Below are 12287 nucleotides of genomic sequence, written 5' to 3' on the forward strand. Positions count from 1 at the left end.
CAGTTGTGGGGAAAGCTGTAAGTCAGGGGAGGGGACCTTCACATGTGAGCAGAGAACCAACCCAGGCAGCTGTCTGGCTGTGACATTGAAGCCATGAGAGAAGTGTTTCTTGTGGAGATGTCTCCATGGCGTGAGCAAGAGACTCCTCTCCCTAAGTGGACTGAGAAAGATTATTATAGAGGTGGTAAACTGACTGAAAAAATCTCAAGGGTTGTCTTATTATGTTGTCAGTGGGAGAAGGGAGAAAGGTGAGGGGAAGAGAAGTGTTCTGAAGGTTTAGTCTGACTGTTTTCTTTTAGATCTGTTAATAAATTTCTTTATATTCTTTTAAGTTTTGTGCCTGCTTTGCTTTCTCCTAATTCTTATCTCACAGAAGAAAAATAAGTAAGTAATGGGTATTTTGAACCAAACCACTGCATATAGAAACCTCTCCGCCAATTTTCAGCAGCTGCTGTACATGCTCTGCCCCAGCTCTACATTGACAATGAGGTCCTTAGAAAATGCTCACAGAAATATCTCCATCCCATTCACTCTGCCACATGGGTATTTATTCCGGGAAAGTTTTTCATTATTTCATTCCGTTTATTTCATTTTACAGTGCTCAGTTGCAAAGATCTGAGAGAGAAAATGCATTTGTTTCTACTGGAAGAAATCACCACTTTTCTTTCTTCGCTATGGCAGATACCCACCAAACTCAAAACATCTGCACTAGCTACTGGCTTCAGTAACATCTGCATAAACGGAGCCAGAGACAGAACCCCAGAGGAATGCAGGTTCCTGAGCACCACTGATAGAGTTCCTACACTTGAAAGCACTTGCCGCTCATGGTGGAGAAGACACTATAGCAGATTCCTATTTGTCCCATAAATATTGGAGATCCTGTAGTACCTTTGAAGATAAATGTCCCCAGTGCCTCTGTCATCATGTAGCCTTGTTGTAGAGTTTTGAAGTGATTTGATGTGGCCCCACCTGGGCTGAGTTATAAATTTGCCATGAATTATGCAGAGATCAGTACAGCCATGGAGTGGACTGGGGAGGCTGCACAGCTGCTCTCCTTGCATGTGACATGAAGTATGTGCCACTTAGGAGAAGCAGGGACAGTCTCCTGCTCCCCTCCCCACCGTCCGCTTGCAAATCCCCTCCTGGATTAAGCAAGTTCAGTAAGAGGTTGTGTGTTATCTGGCTTTATTTCATACAGATTTCCTTTTTTTTTTTTCTGCATCTGAGCCCTCTGCAATGTCTTTTTGGTGAACTTTTATAATCTGTCTTGGCTTCCTGTTAAAGACTGGCAAAGGCCCTTCAGTGTGTTTGTGTGAAAATACAATGTATTTGTGTGTGTCTGTGTCTGTGTGTGGGGGCTTTTGTAAATCTCAGTAGGCAAGTGACTGTAAACAATTTATTGTTCATCTTGTTTGAATGATCATCTACGGGCATTATGTATAAAAAAATTTACATGCTAAAATGCTTTCTGGAGATTGTAAATCTCCAGCCTTGCTTGCATAAACTTAAATCCCTGCACAGTCAGAATTGCATGAAAAGATTTATGCATATGTGGAGGGTTTTGTAAATCTCAGTAGGCAAGTGACTGTAAACAATTTATTGTTCATCTTGTTTGAATGATCATCTACGGGCATTATGTATAAAAAAATTTACATGCTAAAATGCTTTCTGGAGATTGTAAATCTCCAGCCTTGCTTGCATAAACTTAAATCCCTGCACAGTCAGAATTGCATGAAAAGATTTATGCATACTTATCTCTTCTGGGTGGAAAAGAAAGCAGAAAAAATCTCAAAAAAGGATATGATAGTGGATATAATTTTATAAGAACAGAAAAATAAAGACCAGCTAAAATTTCTCATTTATTCATAGAGACTCATGACATTTTCATGGTTTGCAGACACAACAATTTCATAGCCATGCAGCTGCCAAGACAGTCGTGGATTATAATCAACTTCACAAGTCCCAGTAAAGCAGCTGTGAAATAGAAAAAATTATTTGCAAAGCATTTCTTTACTAATAAGCCAACTTGAATGTTAGCACAAACAAATCAAGCATGCTTTTTCATATACTTAAAAATATCTTGGCCTATTCCATAGCACTCACTTTTTCTAAAAATGAAAGTGCTTGTTATATTTACTTCTACGCAGCCCTATCCACTCCTGGTAATATTATAACAACTAGCTTAGGATTTAGAGTCTGCCAAACTGATTCCAGCTACTTTGAAAAAGAACAAAGCTTTAGAACAGGTAAAAGTGCTATAATTTAAAATAAGAACAGAAACATGCTCAAGGAACTTCAAAACACTTCTGTCTTAAATCAGTCACACAGCAAATCGCAAAGCCATTTTTAGAGTCTCGCATGTTTTTGCCAAGGTTGTTCAAGTTGCTTCGCAAAGTGCCCAGACAGGATGAAGGGATCGGTCTGTAGGTTGTTAAGTTTATGGGCTGAGGCTAGTGCAAAGTCAGCCATCACCACCCTTGAGCACTTCCTACTACACTTGCCTTCCTGCTGCTGGGAGGCTTGCTGAGTGAGACCTGGCTGCACCAGGCTGCTGCTCCCAATGGTGAGGGCAGAGCAAGGTACGGAGACCCGAGGCAGGATGGGGACATCCTCTCATCCGTGTATCCCACCCACCAGACAGCAGCAAGCACAGCCAGCAGTCAGAGGAGTGAGTGAGAGCCCAAATCAAAAGGTACACAGTCTTATAGCAAAAACAGAGTTAATAAGGGCATAAGCAATACTTGCTTTCCTGTATATTCTTCTCTCCTGAGCTTGCTGTAGACACCTCATCTAGGTAAAGAGCTTGGGCAGGCATATAAACACAGGCGATTCCATAGTCCCTTTGTTCAAAAATTACACTTCAGCACAGCCCCAGGCTGATACTCAGGATGAGGGTAGGCCCAGAGACATGGAAGTTTGCTGGGAGCTGGTGGGGAGTTTGCTGGGAGCCCTGGCCAGCTGAGAAGCCATGCTGTCAGGGTGCTGTACAGAAATGAAGCTGCTGCACAGAAATGCAGCTGCTGCAGGCACAGACCCTCCCCGACACCAGACAGCTTCTGGTCTGCCTGCGGCCACTGATGTACCCCAGCCAGGCTGGACATGCAATGGCCTTGTCACTGCCAACAGCTGCTGCCATGAAAGCTGTCTTCTCAACCAGCTGAGACAAAGCAATGTAATTTTCCCACAAGCTATGTCTTCAAAGAAGCTGTGCATGTTCCCTTAGCCTGCCTAACCAGACTGAAAAACATTTCCCTCTCTCTGGAAAACATCTGAAGTGGAGCAATTTTGCCAGGAAGATCTGTGCTTATTTAACCTACTGTGCCACAGAAAACCTGGCATGAATCACAGCACTGTGCTGCACACCAGGCCATGTGGCAAAGCAACCTGCATGGGTGCTGCATCCCTTTCAGCTGCAGCACCTCCTCTTGTTGTCCTGTTCCTGCATCACATCTATGTGTGTAATCCATTAATTACTTCTGACCAATATATATGGAGGGTTTGGTTACATTTGTAGTGTAAAAGTTCCTCTTTGCAATTATTTTTCCCATGGATATATGTGGTGTATAGTAGACAGACACACCAAGCTGAAAAATGTGAGATTGCATGAGTATGAAGCTAGGCTTGAGCTAAAAAAATTAGGCTTATCTTTTTGTCAGAGCACAACTCAAGGGAGTTTGTGCCTGTCCATCAAATGCAGAACAAACACACACAGAGTATTCAAGTGGTCCCAAAGAGCTTTCAGTTTCTTTTGCCAGTTAAAGTATCCACATATTTTAAGGCCGTGCTTTGACCCACTTAGATGGTTGTGTAATCTCAGGGAAGGTCCCCTAAAGTTCAAAAATTATTTCATATAAAAGCCACTTGTCAGCACCAAAATATACTTTCTAAATTTCTGTTGCACACTTATTCTAGATACCACAGTGAGAAATAAGCAAACTTTACAACAGCCCTCCTGCAAACATCCACTCAACTATTTAAAACTATATCAGTTCTGTGTATAAGCCTTTTGCTTTCTACGAATAACCAATGAATATTATTACAATATTATTTCCAGTAAACTGGAACAGCAGAGCCTGTGCAAGCAGACTGCAGAAAAGCAGAACAGTCTCCCAGTTCAGTGTTTAACCAGTAATGCCACCTTGCTCCCACAGCTAGGATATCAAGGGACCGAGCACTCACCTGGCACAGCCATTTGGAAGACCTCTGCTAGTCCCAGAACTGCTAGTCAGGTGTGTGACCCTGCTATGGCTTTCCAAGTGACCTCTATATTGTACTTGACCTTGGCCACTTTTCCAGACCTCTGTATGTCTTCTCTAGGTGGACTGGAAAATCTTGGAACCTCAAGAGTTTCAGGCTGGGTTTCAGTCCTGCATGTCACCACACAGGAGCACAATGCCTGCTTGGGCCTCCCAGTACCACCAAAATTTCACCATAACTATAGAAGTAATTGTTCAGGTGAGGGGGGGTCCATAAAGAGGTCTTGTAAGTCTCAGAACTATCATGACTACCTCAAAGCAATAAATGCTTCTGCAATCTAGATTCCTAACGGGTTGCAAATCTGATGCCCCTTGGTCATAGTATGAGTCTTCTAAAGGATCAGGTTGTTTAGCCCAGTGTACTTGGCTTTCTCTGGAACCTGCCTTTGCCTCCTGAGCTGCTTGACTTCAGCTTCTGACACTGAGTGCACTACATATAGCAAGATACCAGTTAAGTGCTGGCGTTTTTGTTTGAGTTTCATTGGCACATGATTAAATTGCCACTTCTGTGTAAGTGCAACAATGCCAAACCACAGACTTGCATGCTAACGCACTTGTCACCTTGCAAGCCTGAAGTAAAGCTCATGATCTTGGGTAAGGTATCCGTAGGAGTCCCAGGTATGCAGGGAATGCAGGACTAAATACTTTGTGTCATAATTTACGGTTTGCATGTTACGGACACCTTTTTTCTGTTTGTTTCTCGTATCTTGGGCTCTGGCATAACTTGACAGTGAAATGTAAAATATTCCTAATCAAATACTTTAATGGCCACATACCTTTAATTATCCCAAACACAAAGAAGTAAAAACACGTTAAGCTTTTCCTGTATTTTACCAGTGCAAATCTGCTATCACAATTTTCAGCAAGGCTCTCAAAGCTTACCATTCATAGATGATTAGTCATGCTCTATGCTGTTATTTGATACCTGGAATGGGACTTCATTAATTTTCAGGCATTCTTAATGCACTGCATAATGTCAGAGATTACTGGTTCCTCATACATGAACTTTTCTTCCTCCATTTATTTAATGGATTTAATGGATTTAATGGAAAGTAATATAAATGTTTCTACTTAAGAGCTGCTCCTACTGGTTCGTGAAGCCAAGTGCTGATGCCAGCCCACCACCTTCTGGAACTCTGCAGAATCACAGCATTGCCTCAGAAACTGCTCTGCAGGAGTCTGAAAAGGACTGGAGACCAGGGGAAATGCTCAAACGAAATGTCATTCACTGCACACTCGTCCTGCAGATTGCCAGACAGCTGCTGGTGAGTGCCATTCAGACACTGGTTACCTGACTAGGAGAACCTTTGATCTGACCTGGAACAGACACTGAATTTTTTCCTTATGTTATCTTGTAGAATAAACAATAAGAGAATTTAAAAATAAATAAATATAAAAGTGAGGATTTGCACAGAAATTTCTCTTTGTCAGTGTAACACCACGAAAGTGATATGCCCCATCTCCAGCTCCCTGGTGTCACAGACATGGTGTGTACCCGGGAGAGACACACCAGCACCCTGACTCAAGGTCGCCACACCCACCCCATCTGCTCCTCCACAGGCATGTCTGGCTCAAGCACTCTGACAGACTCATTAAACCAGCCTCACACCATGCCAGAGGCACTGAAGGCAGCTTTACACCTGGAATATCACGAGGAAGTTTTTGGAGGGTAAGAAGACAAAGCTAGAGTATGGTTAAGAGTATGATAAGCTCAGTGAGAGACTCCCCACTCCTTCTGAAGTGGGCACAAAAATCACTCTTAGATAAAAGCTTTAATTTGGTTTAGTTAATTATAAGCAGATTATCATTTAGGAAAACAATACCCGTCAACCCAGTTACTGTTTAACAGTCCATAGAGTAGATTTTCAAGTGTACTAGCTTGTTAGTAAATTTGTTTTACAGGGTGCTACTGATATGCCAATAAGTCACACCATAAGAGATGCCCTGATCCCACCGAAGTCAAGGGCAAAAAGTCATATTGACTGAGCAGAGGATGTATTTGGCCTTATAAAACCAGGAGCAAAGCAGACTAGGTCCTCACTCTGTCTTCCATTCCATGTGGGTACCTCTAAGACAGCGCTGTGACTTTATGCTTCTTTCTCTAGTCTCTGTTAATGTGCTGACATTTCAAGGGAGGTTTTGTTCATTTAGAGCATCCCAGTACCGTTCCCACCAGTGAGCACAGCTGACTCCTTCTCCCTGGTTAGTGATCTGACTTCTCCACACGTCTGAGCCTGGTGCTAACCTTCCAGACCTTGCAGATGGAGTCCAAAATTATATGAGGAGTTAGTATTGTACTTTAAATAGTACATAGTACTTAAAAGCTTAATAATCAAATTTTTACTAGTGGATTTCAAATAGAAACTGGAAATGAAGGTTGCTGGTATCCCTGTGTTAATTTTGGCTTCCATTCCCTGGATTGCATGCTTACCAAGCAATACTGAGGGTGTGAACATTCAGGTTTGTGATACACCCGTGAAGAAAGCAGGGAAGAACAATTTACAGCAGGAGCTGCTGCCTCTGCAGTGCTGGCTGCTGGCAGAGCTCCTTACAGCCGGGGGCACTGCTGCTCCAGGCACTTTGCAAGAGGAGAGGCTCGTCCTTCCTCCAAAGCACGCAAAGTGTGATTGCATCAAATTGCAACAAAACCCCTGCCCACTTGCCAGTGTCCTCTCCAGGGGCAAGAGAAGAGAAGATCTGCAAGCTGAGTGAATGTCTGCTCGTGATGGCATTGTGGCACAGAACAGGAGCTGCCAGCTGTAAGCACCGATGAGCTCTCAACCCCTGCGCTGTCAGTTTTCAGCCCTGCTCTGCACCCCAGTAAATACCATTTACATAGCACTTGAATATATGTTTCAGCCACTCTGTGGTTTCACCACAACTTTTGCATTCACCTAATGAACAACAATTAGAAGGAGGCAAGTTAACTACCCTACATACAGCAAAACACTGATGCACAGGCAAATGTGGGCAAACAAACATGCAAAAAAAAAGCGCCTGTGTTTCTGATACTCTCTCTTCCTCACTTTTCTGTACCACTAAAATTTTTTCCAAAAAACCTAACTACTTCTGACAGAATAAAAAGTCAGGGATACTTTGTTTAAATTAAAGAATAGTTAACAATATTAAAGCTACAATCTTTATCTGCTGCCTATACTAGCCTCTAACTCTTTTGTGGCTTTGTTGTCCTTAGACGGAGCTGCTTTCATAGCCTCTGCACACAGGAGGCCCTGAGGAATTCTGAGATATTTATTTCTTCTAAAGAAGCAATACAGAAAGTCAGTGACTCAAGTCCAGCTCCCATATCTCAACTTTTCTGGCAGCATCTGAGCTATGATGTATCTTCCACAGCTGAGGCACAGAGCTGTGTTCTCCTGGTGCTCAGATCTACATGGGGGAAGGTGTTTTGCTAAAACATTGGCCTTACTTCCCTTCTGATGCAAGTAAAGGGGAGAAGATGCCAGCTCTCAAAACACAAGAGACACCATGGTTTTCAATGCATGACACCACAGGAGTTGTGGACACCAGTCTCAGATGAGATGCCTGGCTTTCATGTTGCTGGAGGCAAGCTAAGCCCCAGGCAAATGTACACAATGCTATAGGGAATATTATGCCACATGTGGGACCCAGAAGGAATCAGCTGCCTTGTGTTTCTCCCCCAAATTCCCTGGCTGCATACCTGCAATGCACCTCATTCCCAGGCTAATGTGCTGCAAGAGTGAGACTGAACCAGTAATCCCCAAAGCCCATCCACCTTCATCTCAGGAGCAGAATGAAAGGACAGGGACCCACTAACAGAAAACAGGCAGGTAGAACTGTGAGTATTTAATTGACTGAATTAGGTAGAGGGGGGTGGAGGATCCAGCTAGCTGAGTAACCTGCACTGCAGCAGCGCCAGGGTCAGAAATCCTGGGTACACAGAGGACAAAGGGCCTCTTGCCACATGCAGAACGCAAAGGTCATTTTTGTGGTCTTTCAGAGATCACTAGGGGTGACTATTTGCAGGCCAAAATTCCTGACCAGAGACACATCTCCAGTGCCTCTTCCATGAAGTCAGCAGCCATGGCAGTTGTTTGAACACAGTCAGGGTATTAGACTGGATTAGACTGGACTTCACCTGCTGGTGCCACCCCTGGAGGCACCCTCCCACCAAGAATGTGCCAGTTAGCAGCTGACTGTCTGCATGAGCAATACTCTGCTCCCAGATTGCACGCACAGCACTTGCCACACGGTGGATCCCTCCTCAGTATAAAAAGGCTGGCCTGAGACAAAGCAAACCACAAAACAGTCAGCAGGAGAAAAAAGGGAAACAGCCTGTCGCTGGATCCTCTGTCCTACCACATGCCTTTCCACAATTAATCAGATCAGCAGGTCACACTGCCACATATTGGAGAATTTTAGTTCTGGTGTTTAATTTCAAGCTGTTGAGGCTGTGTTGCTTCCTGGACCGTGCAATCCTTTCCCAAATACATAGTTTGAATTTATGTTTAGAAGCAGGTGCTTGGGATGTGAATGAGCTCCAGATACTACTCATATAGTGTCTATGTGTAGGATGTGCTGTAGTCACAGGGATTAATCAAAACACCAGAGCAGAATAAATACAGTAAATAAAGAGTAGGAGCTTCTTAGGCTGACCAAACATAGGCACAGCTTTAGTGTAGGCCCTGCCTGCATTTTTGGATCCAAAATATCTTGCCTTTCCTAATTGTCATATATTACATTGCCTTATTTAGCAGCAATGATGTGTCTCTCTCAGTGCACCAGTGCTAAGTAAACTTATTATACCCCTCCCATCCACCAGTCAGTGCTGGAATCTACTGTTCCAGGTCAATTCCAAGTCAGTACATTCATTATTATTTCTTTCACAGAAATAACGTAGCAAAAAGCAAAGCTCTTCTTTAAGGGAAGGGTGCCCTTCCCTTAAAGTACAAGGTCTGGATTCTCAGCTTAGGAAGGCAGAGGCCTGGTCAAAAACAAAGTCTGAAGACAGTTTGGCAGATACTGGGTTTGAAGTTATGGACCCTGGGTCTGACAACATCCCCTGTTGCCATGGTTTAATCTAAGGCAGCAGCTCAGCCTCATGCAGCCCACAGTGCGATGGGGGAGAGAATTGGAGAAGTAAAAGCAAGTGAACTCATGGGCTGAGATAGAGACAGTTTAATAGCAAAAGCTGCAGGCACAAGCAAAGCAAAACAAGGGATTGATTCACCACTTTCCATGGGCAGGCAGGTGCTCAGCCATCCCCAGGACAACAAGGCTTCAACACACACAGCTGTGACTTGGGAAGACAAATGCCATCACTCTAAACATCCCTCCTTCCTCCTTCTTCCCCTGGCTTTATATGCTGAGCATGCCACTATATGGAATGGGATACCCATGTAGTCATTTGTGGGCAGCTGTCCTGGCTGTGTCCCCTCCCAACTCCTTGTGCCCCCCCAGCCTCCTTGCTGGAGGGGAGTGGTGAGGAGCAGAAGTGGCCTTGGCTCTGTGCAAGTGCTGCTCAGCAATAACTGAGATGCTGGTGTGTTACCAACACCTCTCTCACCAACACAAATCCAAAACATAACCCATGTCAGCTCATAGGAAGAAAATTATCTCCATCCCAAACAAAACCAGTACAGATTCATTGTGTGCGTGTATGGCATTTGGAAGAAGTACTGTGCTGTTGTAGCTGACACTGTCCACTTCAGCCGCAGTAGTTTGCTGTCCGTTATTGTCCCGTCATTGTACCTTAACTAAGTGTAACTGGGTAATACCAAACTGAGGTGGGAAGGCCCTACGAATTTGTGTTCTCTGCGCTGGTGCTCACTCAGGTGGTGCCTGAATGCATCATTTCACGAGCCGGGCTCAGGCACGTGCAGAGCGGACAGCGTGGCCGCAAGGCTGTGGTCAAGCACGGGGCGCCGGCGGCACGCAGCACGGCGAGCTTGGGTGACCGCTGGGCCCCTGGAGCTCTGCACATGCTCCGTGTGCCAGCCCGGGCCGCTCGCGGAGCCCCGCTGGGCTGCGGGAGCTGCGGCATCCCCGAGCCGCGCGCAGGCACTTCCACTCGCTGCAGCCATGGCATTTTTCAGAATCTCAGAGAAGCTTCCAGCGGCACGTTTTTCAGAGAGTCCATAACAGAATATAATGTTTCCGTCAGGCTCTTGCCTTGCCTACAACCTGCAGCCCTAAAGCGAGTTTAATTCTCTAAGAGGAGGACTGGTGACAGCTGTCGTTTCACTGTGTACTGTGATATATGAGATTCTGCCCTTAAAACCTGGAGCTGGCATTTGTCTGGTCTGGTTGTAAATAATGACATAGATCACAATGGATTTCAGTTCCTCATCGGTGTTTGATCAGCACAAAGGTAAGTCACCTGCTACTAATTTCAAAATCCTGTGGTCCTCCAATGCGTCCCATGCAAATATACTGAGATTACTTGACAGAATGAGTAACATAAATTTTTGGGAAAGATCAGGTTTATTTTGATTTCATGTAAAGGAATTTCTTCCATCAGTTTTAGACTGGATGGATATTTCAGTCTATTGCTACAGTGATTTCTAAAATTTAATTTTCAGCAGAATAGCAACAGTGTCTGGCTACTCTTATGCTTAGCACTGAGAGATGTATTCTATATACTTATTTTTAGATTGTATATTGGTCTTATGGTTATAGACATTAAAAAGAGTTGTAGTAGTACCAAACAGAGCAGTTTAAAATGGAGTAAAAAATTTAAGAACAGCTGGTTTTCATAAGTCTACACTAAAAAGACTAGAAGCTGACAAGTGAAATACTTTGCTTTAGGAATTTAGCTGTATAGGGGAGTATTGCCATAATTGTAAATTTAAGATATCACTAAAATCCCCAACATAAAGATTTTCTACATTGTAAGGTTGGTATGGAAATAAAAATGTCTCTTTGTTGTCTATTTTGAAGTTAAATGTTAAATGTCACATCTTTATTTGCCAATACAATCTTCTATGTCTTATGGCTTAATCCACTGCAAGTGTAGCAGCATTCCTTTTATGTTCCCAAAGCAGGACACTGTCGTTTCCTGATTATGCATGTTGCAACAAATTTCTCCTTAAGCTGGTTTACCAAACAGTATGTGTGCAGTGGCCACAGTTTGCAGTGCAGACCTGAAAAATATCCGAGCTGACTTGGCCACGCTGGCCCCACAGTAAAGAGGGCTGAGTGTGGAAAAAAGATGAAAGCAGGAGGAAGACAAGATACTGCCCTTTAGGCAGCCGGGTGCCACAGGTTGTATTTCATGCTTGCCTACACTTCTCTGGTGAACCCGAAGTGAATACAGCCCCTATGAAGTGGTGGGTTTATGGCTGCCTTTCAGCCACAGTAGCACTCAAAGCCTGAGCAAGTCTTGGGAGCACTGCTTTACACCAACCCAGCTGGGACCCCCATGTAGTGGGGGACTAGTGGGAAGTAAAACTGAGGGACAAGAGAGAAAAAACTACTACCAGCAAGTATAAAGGAGAAAGGGAAGTGCAGTGGTAGAAGGGGGATCTCTACTGCAGGAATAGAGACAGGTACTCCTAAATCATGTGTGAATGATGCAAGGAGCACTTTTCCCAACAGGACAGACTTGTGGGGCTGACTGAGCTTCTGCAGCTCCAAACAGCCATTCCAACCTCTGCTTCTGCTGCACTATGAGTATGCTCTATGCCACATGCCAACCCAGTAGGGCTCAGAGTGGGGAGGCAGAGGGGAAACCCTGCATGCTCAGTGCCATCGGGATGGCTGCCAGGGAGCCAATGGAAGTGGTGCCAAGAATGAGGCTGGAATATCACCAGGGCTGGGGAAGGCAAAGCCAAGTCTTCAGATGGTTTAGGGGGCAGAAAGCAATGCAGGAGACTGCAGACCCTAACCAGTTTATCCAGATAGAATGGAGAGAGTTGGGAGGCAACATCTGCCTGTCACTCCCCTTGCCCCTAATCTGCACCCCTTCCTGCTGCCAGGCCACTCTCCACATTGACCCATCCTAATTCCTATCCAGCATCATCTGCACCCCATGTCAGTCTCCACCTACATCAA

At 44.5% G+C, this 12287-nt stretch overlaps 1 protein-coding gene across 2 annotated transcripts in view; it reads left to right on the plus strand.

Moving 5' to 3' along the window:
• Window positions 1-10006: 10006 nt before the first annotated feature.
• Window positions 10007-12287, plus strand: part of ANKRD55 (ankyrin repeat domain 55) — a 47250-nt gene continuing 44969 nt past the window's right edge. The window contains exon 1 of one of the 2 annotated variants that reach the window (XM_017744130.1): window positions 10007-10605. In XM_017744130.1, the coding sequence (XP_017599619.1) occupies window positions 10566-10605 (40 nt within the window). In that variant the 5' untranslated portion in view covers window positions 10007-10565. The remainder of the gene's footprint in view (window positions 10606-12287) is intronic. The other variant, XM_008643026.2, reaches the window with a different exon arrangement.

This window comes from Corvus brachyrhynchos, unplaced genomic scaffold (genome assembly GCF_000691975.1).
Source record: "Corvus brachyrhynchos isolate BGI_N302 unplaced genomic scaffold, ASM69197v1 scaffold310, whole genome shotgun sequence".
NCBI lineage: Eukaryota > Metazoa > Chordata > Aves > Passeriformes > Corvidae > Corvus > Corvus brachyrhynchos.